Source organism: Halichoerus grypus, chromosome 2 (genome assembly GCF_964656455.1).
Source record: "Halichoerus grypus chromosome 2, mHalGry1.hap1.1, whole genome shotgun sequence".
NCBI lineage: Eukaryota > Metazoa > Chordata > Mammalia > Carnivora > Phocidae > Halichoerus > Halichoerus grypus.
The window spans coordinates 96,857,459-96,880,278 of record NC_135713.1 but is presented as its reverse complement, the minus strand read 5'-3'; the positions used below and the strand labels follow the sequence as shown (position 1 = coordinate 96,880,278).

General features: G+C 40.1%; 1 protein-coding gene across 3 annotated transcripts in view; it reads right to left on the bottom strand.

The window, feature by feature from the left end:
• FAM169A (family with sequence similarity 169 member A) overlaps positions 1 to 22,538 on the bottom strand; it is a 72,373-nt gene extending 49,835 nt beyond the window's left edge. Inside the window, exons 1-4 of one of the 3 annotated variants that reach the window (XM_036078535.2) lie at positions 22,265 to 22,538; positions 2,123 to 2,257; positions 524 to 623; positions 139 to 224 (exon numbers count right to left, since the gene is read on the bottom strand). In XM_036078535.2, coding sequence (XP_035934428.1) covers positions 139 to 224; positions 524 to 623; positions 2,123 to 2,254 — 318 coding nt within the window. In that variant the 5' untranslated portion in view covers positions 2,255 to 2,257; positions 22,265 to 22,538. Of the gene's footprint in view, positions 1 to 138; positions 225 to 523; positions 624 to 2,122; positions 2,258 to 21,832; positions 22,140 to 22,264 lie in introns of those variants that run through there. The other 2 variants (XM_036078536.2, XM_036078534.2) reach the window with 2 other exon arrangements.
• Positions 22,539 to 22,820: the final 282 nt, after the last annotated feature.

Genomic DNA, 22,820 nt, shown 5'->3' with positions numbered 1-22,820 from the left:
ACTCTTAAGGGTTTAATACAACCTGGTTATACTAAAATGGAGAAGTGCTCAATAATTTCAACAATTATCAATGTTTATGGGAAACATATTGTAATATGACTTCAGAAGAAACACTTTTAAATTATCGGATCTTGTTACCTGCTTAAGCCCTTCTCTAGAAGGGACAGATGTTTTCACAATATCATCAATAGCCCACCATTGATCAGCAAGGTAAAGTGCCACAGCTAAAATAGAATAAATGATTATTAACATTTAAGACTTAAGAGTATACAATATTACTATTTGAAAAAGTTTATACAGGTAACCTTAAATATACCCACATTTCATAATACAATGTGGCCCCATTTATACCATTTTTATTTTATTTCACTCATTAAACATTTAATTACAAGCAAGTGAAAATTTTATTTTCCTGAAATTTAGTTTGAAGCAATTTTTTAAATTCCTTCACACAGCTACTTTTTAATAAATATCTAATTGGAGAAAAATTCCTCAAGTTATAAAGATTAAGCAGAAAAGAAACCTGTGAGTGAGTCCTCGGGTGCAAAAAGAGCAAGAATTTTCTCGGTCTGATCTCCACCATAAAGAGGTACAAAGCCTACATTTGACAGGCTAATAGGAATCTGAAATGACATTGATTAAAGATTAGTGAATTCCGTTAAGAAAATATAGGGCAAAAACACCAGGCTTCTATAAAAATATTAAACTTTCTCTACATTAATGCTAATTATATAACTTAATTTCATAGAAGATATTTCTAGGCTCAAAAAAAGTAAATCAGACTTCCCTTTTGCAGGAATTTTACTATCTTGGGGAAAAAAATTGAAGTTTATTTCAGTAAGTATTACTACTGTGCTCTAGCCACACATCTGAATAAAAACAAAGGCATGATATGGTACATAAACTCACTAAAAAACAACTACAGTTTATCATCTGTTATTGAGACAACTTCAGGGGGAAAATTCCATTTTATAGTAAAAGACATCAGATAGGTACATTTGTTTTTCCACTGAGATACATATGATACTTTAAGGTTTTTCTACCTTCATTAATCTGACCATAATTCCCATTTACTGATATCACAATTCAGATAATTATAAAATACTGGTACTTTAGAGGAATAAATTGTAAAATCTTGGTGCTTTAGAAGAACAGACTTTAAAGAAGCCTTTATTTTTTTTTTTTTTTTTTTTTAAAGATTTTATTTATTTATTTGAGAGAGAGAATGAGAGAGAGAGAGCATGAGAGGGGGAGGGCCAGAGGGAGAAGTAGACTCCCCGCTGAGCAGGGAACCCGATGTGGGACTCGATCCCGGGACTCCAGGATCATGACCTGAGCCGAAGGCAGTCGCCCAACCAACTGAGCCACCCAGGCGCCCCTAAAGAAGCCTTTAAACATCATTCTCTAAAAGAAAACTCTGAGGCCTAGAGAGGCTTGAGAACCATCTAGTTCACAGTAGAATGCTAACGATCTTTCCATCACAATATATCACACTTACTAATTAGGAAGTTTTATAGAAAAAGGAATATTTGACACAAAAATGTGTAATTCATGTTTTGCTGATTTTTTTATTAAAAAATTTCTAAAATCACAAATTCCAAATCCAAAGTAAATTTAATTTAGTTAGCTCAAATACAGTAACCCATCTTAGCAAAACAACTTTTATGTAATTTTAAAGGCAAAATATAGGGGCGCCTGGGTGGCTCAGTTGTTGAGCGTCTGCCTTTGGCTCGGGTCATGGTCCTGGGGTCCTGGGATGGCCCCTGCTTGGCGTCCAGCTCCCTGCTCCACGGGGGGCCTGCTTCTCCCTCTCCCACTCCCCCCTGCTTGTGTTCCCTCTCTCGCTGTGTCTCTCTCTGTCAAATAAATAAAATCTTTAAAAAAAATAAAATAAAGGCAAAATATAAATATTAGGCAATAACCTATGGAGTGTCTTTTTTAAAAACTTGATCATGCTGCTATACTAACCAATCAATATTTAACCATTTTACTGAAGAGTCTTCTGATGCAAATTTCAAAAGGAATTAGTGAACATTTTTAAATGATAAAAAATAAGAAGATACTGATTTCACATGTAAACTCAACTGAAAAGGTTGACAAAAATCACCTCCGCACACCTTACCGTAATATTGAGAAGAGAAAAACGTTCAGGGTTTTCAGGGTCCCCACATCTTAGATCTGACATATAATCTTCAGCAGAATTTTCCAATTCCTCATGACTGCAATTATCCAGCATATCCACAGGGAATGCCATCCTCTACAACAAACAATACAGGACAGATGTTTCAGCATATGAAATATTATCTTCCTTTACTCATAGAAAAAACTAACACCGGGGCGCCTGGGTGGCTCAGTCATTAAGCGTCTGCCTTCGGCTCAGGTCATGATCCCAGAGTCCTGGGATCGAGTCCCACATCGGGCTCCCTGCTCAGCAGGAAGCCTGCTTCTCCCTCCCCCACTCCCCCTGTCTGTGTTCCCTTTCTCGCTGTGTCTCTGTGAAATAAATAAAATCTTTAAAAAAACAAAACAAAACACCGCACTTTAAGGAAACTTCACTTTCACTATGCCAAGATAGACAACAATTTGAGCCTGCTGACTGAAAATGTACATCAAAAAGAAAACTTTGTGGGGCGCCTGGGTGGCTCAGTTGGTTGAGTGTCTGCCTTCTCTCGTGTGGTAATCTCGGGGTCCTGGGATCGAGCCCCGCGCTGGGCTCCCTGCTCAGCGAGAGTCTGCTTCTCCCTCTCCATCTGCCTCTCCCCTTGCTCATGCTCGCTCTATCATTCTGTTTCTCAAATAAATAAAATCTTTAAAACTAAGAAAACTTTGAAACATTCATTTGTATTAAAAACAATGAAATAGGAAATAATGGATAATTCCTTAAATGATAAAAATACAGAGGCATAGGATATACATATTGGCATATAAATACACATGCATATAAATATATCCTCCTATACCTGTCAACATATAAGCTACTGTAAAAGGACAGACACAGGGAACTTCTGGGAATAACAAAAATGTTCTACAACCCTATAAATTTACTTTAAAAATCACTGAATTGTACAGTTACAGTAAGTAAATATTATGGTATGTAAATTACATCTTATATATATGTGTACATACATATACATACATCCATACCTATATATATATATATTTTTTTTTTAAGCCAGCATCTTAGTGGGGACACACTAAAGACTTTCCCACTACAGCCAAGAAAATAAGGATTCTACCACTATATAAAATTATATAGGTATTTGTCAATGCAATTAGACAAGAGAAAGCAATTAGAGGCTTAACAACTTTGGATGGGTGTAAGGGTTACAGGGAGACACTATCCCTACTTCAATTTGCAAATAATATATTTAATCGAAAAATCCCAAAGAATCAATGGAAAAACTATGCCAAACAGTAAGAAATTGTAGTTGAATAGCAGGATATAAAACTAAACACATACATCAAACCCTCATATATACAATAATCACCAGTAAAAAGAAATAACGAATGGAAAAAATGAGTAAAAACAGAAAATAAGACCCCACTTACAACAGCAAAAATTAAAATAGGCTTAAATTTAACAATAAACAATAGGAAACCTATATAAGTCTAAAACATTACTGAAAGAAGCAAAGTAAACAAACAGGAAAGACAAACCATATTCTTGGAAAAAAATTAAAATTAAAACAAAAAACAAAAGCCATGTTCTTGGAAAGGACACTTCAACATCAAAAAAAGACCAGTTCTCCCTAAAATAATCTATTAATTTAATGCAATCCTAATGAAATACCTTTAGGGTTTCATTTTTTTCCTGAAGCAAAACAAGTTAATTATAAGTTAATTTCAAAGAACAAATAAGCAAGAATAGCTAAAAAAATCCTCAAAAGGCAGAGCAATGACTGGAGACAAGTATGAGCCCTGTCAGATATTAAAACATATTCTAAAACTTCTAGGGACTCATGGCTGGCTCAGTCAGTACAGCATGTAACCCTTGATCTTGAGGTTGCGAGTTCAAGCCCCACATTGGCCATAGAGCCTACTTAAAAATAAATAAATAAAATAAATAATTAACAAATAATTTTTAAAAGGGGAGGGCGGGCCTGGATGGCTTACTCGGCAGAGCATGCAACTCTTGATCTCAGGGTTGCAAGTTTGAGCCCCATCTTGGGTGTAGAGATTACTTAAAATCTAAAAAAAACAAAAACAAAAAAATATATTATAAATTTCTATCATTAAAATAATGTGATAACAGGGGCGCCTGGGTGGCTCAGTTGGTTAAGCAACTGCCTTCGGCTCAGGTCATGATCCTGGAGTCCCGGGATTGAGTCCCACATCAGGCTCCCTGCTCGGCAGGGAGTGTGCTTCTCCCTCTGACCCTCCCCCATCTCATGTGCTCTCTCTCTCATTCTCTCTCTCTCAAATAAATAAAATCTTTAAAAAATAATAATAATGTGATACCAGGCATATGAACAGACAAACCAATGTAATAAGATACGGAAATATACCCTAATACCTATGGAAACAGAGTATAGGATTAAGGAGAGCTCTCTCATTCAGAGGGGGGAAAAAGAACTTTTTAATAAGGTGGTACTGTTTCATTGGTCTTAACAATATGTTTAAATCAGACAATTTTGCCCATCTTTGAACTTCTTATATCTGAAATTGTATCTGAAATCATACAGCAGGCTCTCTATTGTGTCAACTCTTTTCACTCAACATTATTTCTGTGACAAACATCAGCAATGTTGGTTATATCAGTTAATTTGTCCCTTTTTATTGCTATGGAGTATTCCATCACATCCAAATAGTTTATTTACCCATTCTACTACTGATGGGTAGGTGGGCTGCTATAAGTATTTTGGTAGATACACACGCACTCATTTGTGTTAGGTATGTATACCCACACTAACCAATCTTACTAAAAGTCGGATGAGAAGACATATGCCTCCTCATGTGGTATGTCAAGAAAACTGGACCCAAATCTAACCAAACCATTAGACAAATGTGAAATGAAGCCTTAAGTATGCGGCCAGCCAAATTTAGAACTCAGTTTCTACAATAAATACACAGCATGGATGGGTATTAAGGAGGGCACATACTGCATGGAGCACTGGGTGTTATACGCAAACAATGAATCATGGAACACTACATCAAAAACTAATGATGTGATGTATGGTGATTAACATAACATAATAAAATAAAATTTAAAAAAATATATACATACAGCATGGAGTTAAAAAAAAAAAACGAGTGGACACTAACGTAAATTAAAAGAAACTTAAGAGACATATCAGATGCATTGTGGAAAGGATCCTGATTTGTGTACTCTTCAAAATGTCCACGATAAAAAGTTAAATAAAAACTTACAATCTACATCAAATACTGAGTTACTAGTTCTTAAAGAAGTATACATAAAGCAATATAGATTATTTTGTTTTAAAAGTTCCCTATTTTGGAGATGCCTAGGTGGCTCAGTCAGGTAAGTGTCCAACTCGATTTCAGGTCAGGCCTTGATCTCAGAGTCATGAGTTCAAGACCCACGCTGGGCTCCCCGCTGGGCTTGGAGACGACTTAAAAATAAATAAATAAAATAAAAGTTCCCTATTTAGTATTTACCCAAAATAAAAACTGCAGAGCCCAACTGCTATATTTGTCAATAACCTTTTCAGTTTGATAAAGGAAAATTTAAAAAGGGAAAGAAAGGCAGAAGAAAATCAACTGAAAAAAGTTACTTTTCTTTGAAGTGATCTTCAAATCCATTTTATCACAACAAAAGTATTAGTAGACAAGGAATTAAGTATCTAATGGAAATATGACGTAAGCACATAAAAGACAGGACATATACAGTAACAGTTATATACAGTTAAATATATTTTTCTGATTTTTGAAGATATGATGATAATGAGAAGAACTTTTTTTTTTACCATAATCTGAAATCTTGGTCTTAAGGACTTAAAACTTGGTGTACATATGATTGGGAACCTAATTTTATTCAAATAATGCTGTATATACATTTTTTTAATCGAATTGATTTTTAATTTTTAAAATCAAACCTAGAGGGACCCCTGGGTTGCTCAGTCAGTTGGATATCTGTCTTCAGTTCAGGTCATGATCTCGGGGTCCTGCATTGGGCTCGCATTGGGCTCTGCACTCAGTAGAGGAATCCGCTTCTCTCTCTCCCTTTGCCCCTCCCCCCAGCTTGTACATGCTTTTTCTCAAAAAAAAAAAAAATTAAAATTAAATCTAGAAATAGAACAAATTCAGCCCATCTGTTAGTAAATGTAAGTATCTAAATAAAAACAAAAAGGAAGAAAAATTTGTGAAACTACTGATGAAAGCAGTATCACAAGAGTTCTAGCCAACTTATAAAGAGGAAAAAAAAACCTTTAAGTTTCAAGAGAGATCAACCAAGAGCTTACGTAAGTAATTAAGATGTTAGAGTAAGAAAAGGCTCGATAAATTATAGTAGCTCCACTGTGAAAGAAGCTTATTCGTTAGTTTGGGCAAATCTTTTTATCTCTATCAAAGTCAGTATGTAAGAGCAAACTAAGGAAATACAACATTACATTCTATAGTCTTATCTAACTATTCTAATGAAGATTAAAATTTTGGGTGAAACTAGGGGCACCTGGGTGGCTCAGTTGGTTGAGTGTCCAACTCTTGATTTCAGCTCAGGTCATGATCTCTGGGTCCTGGGATCGAGCCCTGCGTGGGGCTCTGCACTCAGTGGGGAGTCTGCTTCAGGATTCTCTCTCCCCCTCTGCCCCAACCCCTGCTCTCTCGTTCTAAAATAAATATATCTTTTAAAAAAATTTTAGGTGAAACTAAAAACACAAAACAGTCAGTAGTGGATGAAAGAAGCATAATTAGGACGCTAATTAAGAGAATGTATTAATTGTTTTTACTCTCTTATAGACAAGATCCCAGCTTTATATCCAAGTTAAACACTACGACATTTAACATACCATACCACTGACTAGATGAAGCTCAAGAAAGATAACTATTACACCATTTCCCTTAAACCAACTCAAAAGACTCTTGAAAATTAGCTACCAGAACAAGCAATGAATGAAATACATTCGAAAATTTCATTTGCTGGGGGTGCTGGGTGGCTCAGTTAAGCATCCCACTCTTGATCTCAGCTCAGGTCTTGATCTCAGGTTTGTGAGTTCAAGGTCCACGCTGGACTCCACACTGGACTCCACACTGGGCCTGGCACCTACTTAAAAAAAAAAATTTTTTTTTTTCATTTGCTGGGGCACCTGGCTGGCTCAGTAGGTGGAGCATGTGACTCTTGATCTTGGAGTTGTGAGTTTGAGCCCCACCTTGGGTAAAGAGAGTACTTAAAAATATTTTTTTACTTTTTTAAAAGATTTTATTTATCCATTTGAGAGAGAGTGAGTGATCAGGGGAGGAGCAGAGGGGGAGGGACAAGCCGACTCAGAGACCGATGCTAGGCCGATCCCACTACCCTGAAATCATGACCTGGGCCGAAATCAAGAGTTGGACGCCCAACCGAGCCACCCAGTGTCCCTAAAAATCTTTTAAAGAAATTCTTTTAAATAATAAAAATAAAAATTTCATTTGCTAACAGTAATCATAATCTAAAGGATGAAACATAAGTTAATGTTTGAAGCCTGCTGTCAAAAACTTGGCCTACAAAAGCACAGTTGATTATAATCATACAAAAATAATATGGCATTCTAGATAAAGAATACAAAATGGACGTAGAAGGAAAAATAGTCTTGACTGAACAGCAAGTTTTTCGTGATTTTCTTTCTTTTTCATCTACTGTTACTATGATAATTACGGATCTTAAAAGATTTTAATTGCTAATGTCATGTTTTAAGTACATTTTTTTGGTTTCATTATTGGAAGACAATTCTAATAAACAGGCAAAGTAGGTGATCTGAATAAAGAACCCAATGGCATAGCCCGGAATAAGACATTTTAAGGCAGTAAACAGTCTTAGACGTCTTGGTTTCTTATCTAATACGCTTCAGAGAAGAGTCATGTGTGGACCCACCCACTAGTCCACAGCAGAATGAGCCAGAAACACGAGTTGGTCTCCCTAAGCCATTGATCTGTCCTCTATCCTAGTGTTGCCCAACCTTCAGTAATTTGCATACCACTGTGAACATTTTTCCTAGGGTGTTAAATGTCTGTATCACTATTTAACTAATGTATTTCTCAAGTCACTTCTTTTTTTTCTTTATTAAGTAAGCTCTACAACCAATGTGGGGCTTGAACTCACAACTCCAAGATCAAGAGTCAAATGCTCTACCAACTGATCCAGGCAAGTGCCCCTCAATTCACTTCTTTAAAAATACACACACCTCTCTCCATCTTTCCTCCTCTCCTTTTTTTTAATGTGGTAAAACATGCACATAACAGTCACCATTTTAACTATTTCTAGATTTGTAATTCTGTGGCAGTAAGCACATCCCCACTCTCTGGTCTCCAGAACTTTTTCACCATACCAAATAGAAACTCTGTATCCACTAAACAATCACTCCCCATTCCCTCTTCGCCCATCCCCTGCTAACCACCATTCTATTCTGTATCTCTATGAATTTGCCTAGTCTAGGAACTTGATAAGTGGAATCACACAATAATTGTCCCTTTGTGCCTGGCATGTAAGGTTTATCCGTGTTGTAGCATGTATCAGAACCTCAGTTCACTTTTTTAGAAACATTTACCCTTAACTATAAAACCATCAATGTGATATATAAGATTATACATTTTCCTAATCAGCATTAAAATTTCTAACTACCATCATTTAAATGGTCACTTGAATACCACTTAAAAACACCTCCTAAATCACCAGTATTACGTCAGCACATTTTAGAAAACATTTCACTATAGGTATAGGAGTGCTTACCATAAGAAAATACTACTACAAATCAAAGGCAAGTACAACATGACTAAATGAATTGAAGTGTAAAAACAGAAATTCATTATCTTTCATTCTTAAACCTTTTTAGATGGCCTTTATTTTTTTTTTTTAAGATTTTTATTTATTTATTTATTTGACAGAGAGAGACACAGCAAGAGAGGGAACACAAGGAGGGGGAGTGGGAAAGGGAGAAGCAGGCTCCCCGCCAAGCAGGGAGCCCGATGCAGGGCTCGATCCCAGGACTCTGGGATCATGACCTGAGCCGAAGGCAGACGCCTAATGACTGAGCCACCCAGGCGCCCTAGATGGCCATTTTTAAATAGAAAAATAATTGCTTCTGGGCTTATTATTAAAGAATATTCACATACTTACACAAAATGAAACAATCGTTTTCCTGCAGTCCAACCATTTAAAAACTCTGAAATTTGCATAAAAAGCATTTCTGGGGAGAGACCCCCTAAGACACACCCCTTCTAAAATGTTTCTGGGTTGCAAATCTGTCCTTAAATCCATTACTTTTATTACTAGTTGCTCTCAGTGTTCAATTTTATTGGCTAAATAATCACCTAATAGTAATTAAATGAAGATGAAAGAACTAGAAATTATTATATATCAGTTAACAACAGCAGATAACATTTACTGAGAACTGACCATATACCAGACTTTAAAGAGACAGCCATATTGAAAATATAGTGAGATATTTCTATTAGCCCCAATCTATAGATGAAGAAACAGAATGTCATACCACTAGGAGGGCTAAAAGAACAGGAATCCAGACAATCAAATATACCTTCCAATATTATTATTTTTACTCAATATGCAAAATCTTATTTGTCATGGTTATATGAACTCTCCTTTTATAAAATAATAATTCCCTTGTTATTAGGTATTCTATTCACATGTTACACAAGAAAAGAGCAACTGGAATTGGAATTCTATGTATGACCCTGGTTCCTGGGTCAGCTCGGCCACTAGCTAAGTCAGTGACCCTAGGCAAGTTACTTACCCTCTTTAAGCTTCTGTATTCTCACTGGTAATGTGATGCAACTGGACAGGATAATCCTAAGGACCTTTTTACCTCTAAATGTTTATAATTGTTTCATAAAAAAAATATATTGGTTAACTTATGACTGTAAATTACTGGCCTTATGGTGGGTCTCCTACAGTTTAGAGGCAAGAGAAAAATGGTAAGGCTCTAAAGAGAAATATAGGTTGCTATGATAAATCACTCACTTCTCCCTCTTTTTTGTTGTTTTTAAGCTTCTGTTCTGTGTTACATAACTGTAAAGCTGTCAGATCAAATTTTGTCAAGTACTTTATGCTCTACCCATGAGATAAACCAAAAGGGCTAACTAGATTCTACATGAATGAGAAAGCTTAGTGTTGCCTTAAGCAAACTAAGTCATCAAAAAATTTACACAGAATGGATAATGAAGTGTAAAAAGTGTCCAAATTAATTTATAAATTATGTAAATGTTATGCTCATTAATCCTGGCTAACGTGTATAAAAACACAATACTAATACCTCTTATGTAAGAATTTTAAGATGCCCATCAGCTATTTTACATCTATCTTTTAATAATTCCACCCCTCTTCCCCGAAAAAATTATATAACTATTTGAAAGAATAAATGCTTTACATAATTAAAAAAAAAAGAATAAATGCTTTTAGGAAGATAATATGAAAAAGAGAAAACAGTTTTATTCCTACTATTGTGATTTTTTTTTCCCTTTTTAAGGTTAATTATTAGATGTCAACTATACTCTTAAAAAGGAGGAATGTATTTTATAAATTTGGTTCCTAAATTTTCAAGATTCTTATAGATTATTACTATCATTTGGTGGCTTTAGGGGGAGAGGAATATAAATAAAAATACGGACATTTTAGAGCTGAAAGAGTTCTTAGGAAAAAAATAATTATCTCAACCAATGCAAGTCATGACCCTATTTCTCCTGATTGTTTCCCCAACATTGAAAATAGGTTAGGTATCCAGGCAACATAATCGGTAATGCTCTCAACCTTTTCACAAAAAGCCTGTTTCTGAACCTTATTTTGATTCTTCTCTGGAGTCTTCCCTTTTCACTTTTCTCCCTACCATCGTTTTTTCCCTAACTAACCTAGCCCCTGTACATTAGCTCAACGATCTCTTTATCTTATTTACCCTTTATTCTTCTACCCCCCCTGCCCGACCCAAGGCCCTAATCCCTACATTAATCCTTCTCCAGTGTTAGAGCTGGGATTCTGAATATGACAAAATGGAACTAGTGAATAAACCGCTCCAACTATCAAATCTCAGGTGGGCTCAATGCTGCTCACAAATCCTCTCCTGTCTTCTGAGAAATGAAAAAGATCTACTTGTGGGTGGTGAGGACTGCCTATAAGTTTATGGCTAATGGGGCAGGAAGTTGGAAAGATCTCATACTTGTTGCTTCTTTTTATTTTACGTAGGAAACAAAATCATCTTTTGAAGTAATAATCACTGAGCCACCAATGGACTATGGGCCTGGTTCTATTAACACTTCACGTGTGTTCCCGGATATAGTTTTTATCACTAACGCACCAATGAGGAATTTAATGATCTTCACTTGCCAGCTGAGGAAACTAAGACACACAAAGCAGTTGAGTAACTTGTTCAAGGACACACACTAGTTAAGCGGCAGAACTAGCATTTGAACCCAAGCAGTCTGGCTCTGATCCTATTTTTATCACAACTCTAAGTCTAAAAGTAGAGCATTTTAGGAGTCCCAAGATGGTTAAAGATTGCTTACATCTATCAGAAGTCTTACAAATTGTCTTTCTAGGAATTTAATTCTCTCTTCATATTCAGGAAGATGGTCTTAGATCTAAGAAATCATTTAAACATAAATGTGCAATCTCTTTTGGATGCATCTGACTGACAAAATTGAGTTTACGTTCCTGCATCCAAACTGCAAGGGAGAGCGAATATGACTTGGGGGGTGGGGGGGCTCTACCTTGGAGAGGTGAAACAGGCCTCATATGGCTGAAATACGACTCATAAGCAAAAATGAGTCACAATACAAAATACTAAATTTTACCACAGCCAAGAATGGATGCTAAATCCTTATCTTACTATCCACACACTTTGAGCAAGATCTAGAGAGAGCTACTTAAACTACTCAGATACATATGCAAAGAAATAGAAATGTGCTTATAACTGAAGCTTCCACTTGACTGACTACACATAGTACTGCAAAAAAGAATACATTTTCCTCTAGAACATGCCACCTACTCTAGTACTTCATGACCTGGATTACTGAACAGTGTTTATAATCTCACAGAAGCAGTTTTCAAACTCAGGGGAAAAAAACCAAAATAAAAACAAAATAACTATTTAAATGAATACACCATAAAATTTTGTCTTTCATTTCAACATCAGACCAACTAAAATCCTTTTACCTGGCTTCTTTACCCCACAAGAGATCTAATTTTATAGTGCTTCATTAAAGTTAACAAGAGTTTAGCACAGTAAAACTCAAGGACACAGGCAACTGTTAAAAACAGGAGTCTCAACAATTTGTACAATGTTGTAGGTATCTTCAAAATAAAGTATCACAGGGGCTGGTCTCATTTCGAACCATGAAGACGACTGATGCTTTCACTTTAAAGGAAATACATCTAGCCCAAGACAAAAGCAAAAACAAAACCAAACCTGGTGCTTAATTCTGGCATACGATTTATGAACTATCCTGCTGAGCCACAATCACCAGGACCACCACCCCACCACCTAGTATTTTCACTACACAACTAAGAAATGTAACCAAGTTGCCACTGTGGGCAGAGTATAATACCAACTTGGGAAAAGGAGATTCAGAACCACAGGCGCCCCACACCTCTTTCCCTTTCAGGCTTCTCCAACTCCGCACTTCCATCCATGGCCCCACACACCTGTACCTGCAAACCTCTCGCAACTTCAGATGGGTTTGCTCGCCCAGATTAAGAAAACTTGTTTTCTTACCTCTCACTGGCAGTAAGCCTAGGAGAAAAAAAGGTAAGTGATGGTAGCCTTCCTATCTGACTTCAATACATATTTAATGAATAAATGAGTTAATGAACAAAAGTTTGTATGAACAAATCACACAGTGGTGCTAGGAAGAAGAACAGCCACAGATGAGAGTGTAAGGTTCTGCTGCTAGATGAAAAGCAATATATGGAGCTTCAACAGGCAGAGAGGGGATAACCCTCTCAAAAGATGGAGCACACTAAATGGAAGCCAGGAAGCATGCTGAAAATGGCAAGCAGCTGGATTTACCAGAAGACTTAAGGTATATTAGGAGAAGTAGTGGAAGGAACGTAAGGAAAATCAACTGAGGACAGAACACAAAAGGCCAAGAACATCAGACTAAAGAGTTGGGACTTTGGCGCGCCTGGGTGGCTCAGTCATTAAGCGTCTGCCTTTGGCTCAGGTCATGATCCCAGCGTCCTGGGATCGAGTCCCACATCGGGCTCCCTGCTCAGCGGGAAGCCTGCTTCTCCCTCGCCCATTCCCCCCTGCTTGTGTTCCTGCTCTCTCTGTCTCCGTCAAATAAGTAAATAAAATCTTTTAAAAAAAAAAGAGTTGGACTTTATTTGGGATACAGCTGGCAATTTAAGGATCTTGAGCAGGAAAGAGACATTCGCAATCGAACCTATGCTTTCAATCTGTCCCACAGCTGTACACAGGACGGATTAATAGGTAGAACTGAAGGGAGACAAGCTGAGAAACTCTGGTAAGTACCTTGTGCATACTTCTTTTAATATACTTATCACATGTTAATGTGATCTCTTTTTCTTCGTCTATACTACCAGGCTCAGAACTCCAGGGAAGCATAATCCATTTGGGTCAAATTATTTGATGTGCCTTCTAACTAATAGCTTATGTATCTATACGTGATTACTTGAAGAAAAAAAGTTATGAAAAAAGGTCTTAATTTACAAAGGGGTAGTATCATCAAAAATTCATTTATAATTATTTTTTAAAACTCAAACGTGTCTTCCAATGATGAGAACTACCACTTCCAGCTTGTCTGCCTTGCCCCAGGCACGATGCTCTACACGTTATCTCGTTGATGACTCCAAATGACTCTCTATGAGGCAGGTATTCTTAACACACAGTCTCCCAATGAGGAGCCTCAGGTGTGGGAAGGTTGAGTCAGTTGCCCCAAATCACATTGCTAGTAAGTGGCAATCATGCTCTAAACTTAGGCAATCTGTCTCCAAGGGATTTAACCTGGTGCCCAGGTTCCGAGGTCAAGACAAAAGGATGTATCTGATAACACAAGTATCATAGAATATATCAAACATACTGTTTAGTCACTCCTCAGGAGTTGGGATTTTTTAAATCTTGCAATATCCTGTCTTCAAACTTTAATGCCTGTTCTAATAACTAAGATTCACTGTCTTCAGAATTTTTAAATAGTTACTACACAATACAAAGCCAACTTTTTTTTTAATTAAGAGATTCTCTGGGGGCGTCTGGGTGGCTCAGTCGTTAAGCGTCTGCCTTCGGCTCAGGTCCTGATCCCAGGGTCCTGGGATCGAGCCCCACATCGGGCTCCCTGCTCTGCGGGAAGCCTGCTTCTCCCTCTCCCCCTCCCCCTGCTTGCGTTCCCTCTCTCGCTGTGTCTCTGTCAAATAAATAAATAAAATCTTTAAAAAAAAAAAATTCTCTGCTTTATTCATAATCAGGAAAATGCAAATTCGGACCACAATTAAATACCATTTTGTACCCACTAGATGAGCAAAAATTAAGAAATCTATCAAGTGTTGGAGAGGTAGTGAATCAATAAGACCACTTAGACACCCTGGTAACAATGTAAATGGGTTCAAGTACTTGAGAAATAATAGTAGTTTCATGTATTATGTTGCTCGTGTACACAACTAGAGATATTCCAGGAAGCATGCATGAAAATATTCTGAGCAACACTCTTTGCAATATCAAAAACTTGAGAATAACATGATAGGATAGTGGGTAAGTCATGCACTCAGTGCAGCCACATCTCACAATGGGCACATGGAAGTAATGAGTAAAAAATTCAGGCTTCACAATATAAATGCTATGAAATATCTTCTAAAAATTCAAAAATAAGAAACAAAGCCAACTTTTTTTTTTTTAAAGATTTTATTTATTTGACAGAGACACGGAGAGAGAGGGAACACAAGCAGGGGGAGTGGGAGAGGGAGAAGCAGGCTTCCCGCGGAGCAGGGAGCCCGATGTAGGGCTCGATCCCAGGACCCTAGGTTCATGACCTGAGCCGAAGGCAGACGCTTAACGACTGAGCCACCCAGGCACCCCAAAAGCCAACTGTTTTAAAATTAAAAAAATAAAAGGGAAACATAAAAACTGACAAGCTAAAATGCCTACCAAGTGTTTAATTACAGTGCATCGGGGTGGCTCAGTCGTTAAGCGTCTGCCTTCCGCTCGGGTCATGATCCCGGGGTCCTGGGATAGAGCCCCACATCGGGCTCCCTGCTCAGCGGGAGGCCTGCTTCTCTCCCTCTCCCACCCCCCCACTTGTGTTCCCTCTCTCACTGTGTCTGTCAAATAAATAAATAAAATCTTAATAAATAAAATAAAAAATATTTCCTTAATTACAACAAAACAGAGCTAAAGAAAAAATGAAATTCACTAAGTTACATTATAGTTTTTAAATTATTCATTGCTGAAAAAAATAAATAAATAAATTATTCATTGCTGAAGGACAAACAGACCTTGAGTTTTAGATGATAGTAGACTCAACATGAACGAAAAGCAAGCTTTTCTTTTTTTTAAAGATTGTTTTGTGGTTTTATTTTTCTTTATTCATTTATTTATTTGAGAGAGAGAATGTGTGAGAGTGAGAGAAAGACAGAAGCCGGGGGAGAGGGAGAAGCAGACTCCCTGCTGAGCAGAGAGCCCAATGTGGGACTCGATCCCAGAATCCCGGGATCACGACCTGAGCCAAAGGCAGACACTTAACTGACTGAGCCACCCAGGTGTCCCAAGAGCAAGTTTTTCTTAAGTTAAAGCAAAATAACCCTAGAATAGGGCTTCTTTATTAAGGTTGTGACGGTCCAGATCTAGAGATGGAAAAGTATCCCTGCACTCCTCATAGTTTTTGATTCCACTTGGATGATCACATTTTAAGAAAAATCACACTGAAAAACTGGAATGCCTCCAATGGAAAACAGCCAGGATGGCAAAGGATCTAGATAGCATGGTACAATACATGAGGAACAGGAATTGGGAGAAATTAGTGAAGGAAAATCTTGGGGAAGAGAGGCAAGAAAGTTGCCCTTCAAATATGTGAAGAGTCAATATGCAGATGAAAACTTAAGAGTTATTCTGCATGTATGTCAAGGGTAAAAAGAATGAGCCATTCCAAAATAAATGCTACCCACAAATGAATTACACCCACATGAAAGCCCAGCCAACTAGCTAATCAAAGACTAGGGACAGCTGGTATATTCAAACTCAGGATAGGAGAAACCGGTTTCTCTCCGCCCCTCTGTAAGTACATGCACAAGAATGTCCCTTGTCTCCTTCCAAGCCAGTGTCAGAGTTCTGCAAAGGAGGGCCAAGAGAGCACAGACGTTAGCTGAGTGGTCATTTGTACATCAAACTGTAAAACCATATGAATCATTTTATAAAACTATGCCCTTGTTTTGGCCCTTCTGAGAAGCTGCTCAGATACAAAAAGTTACTATTCTCCAAACAAAGTTTATTCAGAATCAGTTCAATTTCTTTTTTACAGTTTAAAAAATATTATCAATAAATCTCCCCAGCCTTAAAATTAATTTTAAGTACTTTTAGACATGTTTTTTTAAGTACTAAAAAAATAAATATACTTAAGAAAACAAGACAGGTTCTTAGTCTGGAATCCACAAAAGCTACAAAGGGTTTAAAGGGTTGTATTTTACGCAGTGCAAAAGCTCTGACAAGCAGTAGATCACAATTTTAAAAGTGAGAAAGTAAATTGTTGCTTTGAAATATACCTCAACAAAGTATTATGTTGTACACAGGGTGGGTATGAGAAGATAATAAAAGAGACATGATCACACTTATTTCTGCCAACATTTTAAGATAGGCTCTGTTATAACTACTCTTTTACAAATGAGGAAACTGAGGCCCAGAGAGATTAAGTATCTTAAAAGGCAGCTAGAGGGCGCCTGGGTGGCTCAGTTGGTTAAGCAACTGCCTTCGGCTCAGGTCATGATCCTGGAGTCCCTGGATGGAGTCCCTCATTGGGCTCCCTGCTCTGCGGGGAGCCTGCTTCTCCCTCTGACCCTTACCCCTCTCATGTTCTTTCTCCCTCTCATTCTCTCTCAAATAAATAAAATCTTTAAAAAAAAAAAAAAAAAGGCAGCTAGAAACACCAAAGCCAGGTTTCAAACCCATGTCTATTTGCCTTGAATTTCGTATTATTATACTGCCTCTGAATAACAACTACTGTTAAGTGAAGAATCAGAGTATTCTAAGTTCATCAGGTATTAATCAGGACCGACCCAAACTCGAAAGCACTGGTATTTATGTGTAAAAGATTTTAGACAATAAAATCATTTAATAATACAGTCTATTTCTTTATCAATCATTGTATAACAAAAAGTCAAGCTCTTTGACATTTTCAACACTCCTATTCATTCCTCAATTGGCTTCTCCCCTCATCATTACACTGATAGTACTTTTTTTTTTTTTTTGAAGATTTTATTCATTTGACAGAAAGACAGCAAGAGAGGGAACACAAGCAGGGGGAGTGGCAGAGGGAGAAGCAGGCTTCCCGCTGAGCAGGGAGCCCGAGGCAGAACTCGATCCCAGGACCCTGGGATCATGACCTGAGCCGAAGGCAGACGCTCAATGACCGAGCCACCCAGGCGCTCCTGATAGTACTATTCTTTTTTTTTTTTTTTTAAGATTTTATCTATTTATTTGAGAGAGAGAATGAGACAGAGAGAGCATGAGAGGGTCAGAGGGAGAAGCAGACTCCCTGCCGAGCAGGGAGCCCGATGTGGGACTCGATCCCGGGACTCCAGGATCATGACCTGAGCCGAAGGCAGACGCTCAATGACCGAGCCACCCAGGCGCTTCTGATAGTACTATTCTTAAGGCCTCCAGTAACCCTCAACTCCCAAATTCAGTGGATTTTCACCCCCACCCCCTCCTGACCTTATCACAGACCAAACCCAACCAACAATCTGCCGCTTCAATGTTCCTCTCCTTCCCTGGACACACTCTCAATTCTACTTCTTAATTTCCTTCCCTCTTCAGTTCCTTTCAGCAACCGAACCTTCTCCACTGCACAACCCATAGTGGCAAAAATCTGTGTGCTCTTAGATTTTAAGGAATCTTTGGCATTTTAATCCACAATACTTAACTATAAACTCCATGAAAGTGAGGTCTATTTGTTTTTGTGTTCCTTTAACCATAAAATAGACACTCGGTGTTTGTTGAATAAAATGAAAGCTACCTTTGGTGTAGCCTAAAACTAACATCTCACTGGAGCAGGTAGTACCTAAAAATGATACACATTTTTTTAAAAAAGTGGTAAGTCACAAACTTTCTAAACAAAGAATAGGTGGGGCTAAGTCAGTAGTTCCCCCCTACAGAGCAGATAAACCTTAAGGTCTCACATACCAGCCCTGAAACTGAATGAGTCTAATTATTTTAGGATGTCTTTAGTAAATTATCAGCTTTTCCCTGATTATTTTTAAACCATGACATCTTTTTCTTAATAAATTCAACTTTGAGTAATTTTGTTGTTGTTGTTGGAAAGAATTGTGAAATATCCTACTACCCATGAAGCATACCAAATTTAGAACTTTAATTTCAGCGTTAAATATACAACGAATCAAAAGCCTAATGATGTGTGAAGAGAAAATCATCTTAAACACAGTAATCACGCAATTCCTTTTTCATTTTAGAATCACAAAATCTTAGAAATAGGAAGAAACATGAAGGTTTTGTTTCAATTCCTGTTCAACCAATAATCCTTTCTACAGAATCCTTCATAAATATTTTTGGAATCTCTGCCTGAATACTCAATCCTCTCATATTCTAATTACCTTTAAAAAGTAAATCTCTTTGCATTTTTAGGCACATAACTGAACATAACACACGTAAGGTTTTATTTATTTATTTATTTTAATTTATTTGACAGAGACACAGCGAGAGAGGGAACACAAGGAGGGGGAGTGGGAGAGGGAGAAGCAGGCTTCCCGCGAAGGAGGGAGCCCGATGAGGGGCTCGATCCCAGGACCCGGGGACCACGACCTGAGCCAAAGGCAAACGCCCAACGACTGAGCCACCCAGGCGCCCCAACACGTAAGATTTTAAAAAGGTTAGACCTAGGTGGCTCGTCGGTTAACCATCTGCCTTCGGCTCAGGTCATGATCCCAGGGTCCTCGGATGGAGCCCCCCATCAGGCTCCCTGCCCAGCGGGGAGTCTGCTTCTCCCTCTCCCTCTGCTGCCCCCCCTTGCTTGTGCTCGCTCTCTCAAATAAATATAATCTTTTTTTAATAAATAAAGGACTAGACCGAGTGCCGGTAGGTTAAGTGGCAGACTTTTTTTTTTTTTTTTAAGATTTTATTTATTTATTTGACAGAGAGAGAGAGAGACAACGAGAGAGGGAACACAAGCAGGGGGAGTGGAAGAAGGAGAGGGAGAAGCAGGCTTCCTGCTGAGCAGGGAGCCCGATACAGGGCTCGATCCCAGGATTCTGGGATCATGACCCGAACTGAAGGCAGACGCTTAACGACTGAGCCACCCAGGAGCCCCGAATGGCAGACTTCATTTTGGCACAGGTCATGATCTCAGGGTGGTGAGATGAGCCCCGCCTCCGGCTCCGGCTCCGGCTCCGCACTCAGCAAGGGAGTCAGCTTGAGACCGCCCCCAAAGTAAAAGTTCCCTAAAACAAGACTCATCTCTCCACGTCCAAGGTTCCTTTTACCTCCATAATAGTTCTCCTAGGGGAGCCAGCGCCTGGGTGGCTCAGTCGGTTAAGCGTCTGCCTTCCTCAGCCTTTGCATCAAGTGATGATCTCAGGGTCCTGGGATGAAGCTCCGCTGTGGGCTCCCTGCTCAGCAGGGAGTCAGCTTCTCCCTCTGCCCCTCCCCATGCTCATGCTTGCTTTCTTGCTCTCTGCCCCCTCCAATAAATCTTTTTTTAAAAAGGGGGGGGGGTGGGAGCTAATGGAGAAAAACAAAAGTGTTTTTTTTTCCTTTTCAGTTTCTCAAACATTGGTAACATGGATGCTCAAAATCTCAAACCACATTAATTCAAGCTGGAGTTAATAAAACACAATAGTACCGATTCAGTGAACCTCTGTAACCCGTGTATTAACAGAATCAATGTAAAGGTGTGGGAACTTTATCTGGCTCAAAGATGAACTTGCTGGGAGGATCTATCTTGTTCCCCGTGAATCTAAGACAGATCCAATCACCCTAGCAGACAATCTGTGCTTGCTCAAGTTCCCTAAAACAAGATTCATCTCTCCATGTCCAAGGTCCCTTTCACCTCCATAATTCTCCTCCTGGAACATGTCATTAATGAGAGGCATGACATTTCTGCTAGGAATGGTACATAAGAAATTACTTGCTTATCGAAGAATTAATGGAAGAGTCTTCAACTATTCAAAAAAAAAGTAATTTTATAAGAAGGATGACAATGGAATTGTACTCTCAAAAGCATTTTATTATAAAATACTTTGTTTTATCCAAATCAGAGTTAAGCCCTTTGTTTGGCATATACTGTACCTTTATTAGAAAATGATACCACTTGATACCACTTGTAATGATTCTAATACTGTTTTGGACTAATTTCAGGTCAAACTAATTTGAAACTTTTTACAACCTTAAATCCACAGGTAAAACATCTTAATACTCACGCAGCAGGCTAATATTGCTACTCATAATCTATTTCTAAGTTCCCTAAACCTATCCTCCTCATAAATTCAAAGAGAGAAGGCTACTCCGAAACCTACAAGCTTTCCTTGAAAGACTGATGTTTTATCTTTGTTTCTACTAGAAGCCTTATCACAAATGGTCATTTCCCAGGTTCCTCTCACTATTTCATTCCCTGTCCTCCACCTCCCCTCAACACGAAAACTTAGCCTGGTCCATATTAGGCACTAAAAATCTTTCCTCCGGTAAGAGAAAAACAAGCTATAGTCTGCAAACATAACCGGTACAATCAATCCATCAATGTAAACAGATGTACGTGGTACATCAAACCCAGGTCCATTTTGGTAAATTCCCTCCAAGGCCCAAACGTGTGTATTATGCAACAGCCACCATGCCAGATTTTAATCCCCGTGATGCAGTGATAAAACACAAATGGCCCAAGTATAATCCACTAGGTACTTAGGTACATTTGCGAGAAGATAAATCAAAACAAGAATTACCAAATTCTCAGGAACCCTGAAAATGACAAACTGTGTGACAGTTCTGAATCACAATTACAACTTTTCCTTCCGGTAGTCTTCCAGAAACCTGTTCCGCCAGCCCCAACCCCCTCAAAAATCCTCACAAGGGAGTATTTTAATTGATGTTTCGAAAGGATCTCTCAAAGGGGGAAAGGGGCCTGCATCAGACAGTTATCTTAGAATCTAATAATCTAAAATAATTCAAGATACCCACACCAATTTCCAGAAGCTGAAAATGGAGTAAGATGTTTCATCATTTCTCCCAAAGGACAATAATGGGAGTAAATGTAATCCAGGTCCCTGAAGCATAAACAACCCAGGGCTCAATGCTTCACCCATCGATCTCCTGGGGCACAGGCCTCGAAAAACTGCACAATGGGCAGCTAAGAATTAGAACAAAATTGCAATGACCTGCATTCTAGAAGAGAACCTATACGGTATCTAAACCAAAAGAAGTTGAAGGTAAGGGAGGTGGTCAGAGCATCTCCGGAGGCCACCTGCGTGGCTGAACCCGAGCCTAAACGTCTCAGCGCGCCGCCTCACCAGCTCCGCTCTTCACCCCGCCGGGGCCGCCGGCGAGCGCGGACAGGCTCCAGGTGGGGCGCAGTGGGAGCGGAGGGGGCTCGGCACGCAGCAGCTGGGGAGCCGAACGCGATCCGAGGCCGGCCAAGAAGAAGGCGGCATTCCCTCACACAAAATGGTGGCGCTGACGAGGAGGCCGGCGCACCTGGGGGCGCGCCACACGCCCCTCGGGGGACCCGGCCGGCCGCCTGCAGCTGGACGCGCGCCCGGGGCCCGGGAGGCCGGCGTGGGCCTGCGCGGGCCGCGGCCGAGTCCTCAGGGCGGCCCGCAGCCCGCGGCTCGCGTCGCCACCCGCGGGGGCGCGGGTCCGAAGCCGGCGGGGCGCGGGGTCGGGCGCGGCAGCCTGGGCCTCAGCCCGAGGCCCCCCCCGCCCCGGAGGGGCTGCGCACTCACCTCGGACGCGCCTCCGAAGCCACCGGAGCCCGGGAAAGGAGGCGGAGCCGCGGGAATGAATGGAGCCGGCGGCTGCTCGCTGGCGACCCCCGGCCGGTCCCGGGCCGCGCCGCTCGCGGCTGCCAGGGCGGGTGCGGCCGCCTCCCCCTCGCCCGGGACGCCTGGCTCCTCGTCTGTGGGTCGGCCGCAGCCCACCGTGCCCTCCGCCGGCGTGACGCACTCGCGCCGCAGCGCCTCCAGCCTTTGCAGCCGCGCTGCGCCCGCGCCCACCGCGAATCCCCCCGCCCGCGCCGCGCGGCCCCTCCTCGGCGCCGGCGACGCCGCCCTGCCTCCCTCCGGGCCCGGCCTTCAGGCGACCGCCGGGCAGGTGCGGGCTCGGACAGCCGGGGCGGGGGGGGTGGTGCGCCGGGCTGCCCCCGCCTCGCCCCCGGAGCCCGCTCTCCGCCCGGGCCGCCGCCACAAGGCAGAGCGCGATGCCCCAGCTCAGGGCTATAGCCCGGTATTAAAGAGTGACCTTGGCTTAGATATAAAAATAGGTGCGGGTAAGCTGCGGTGA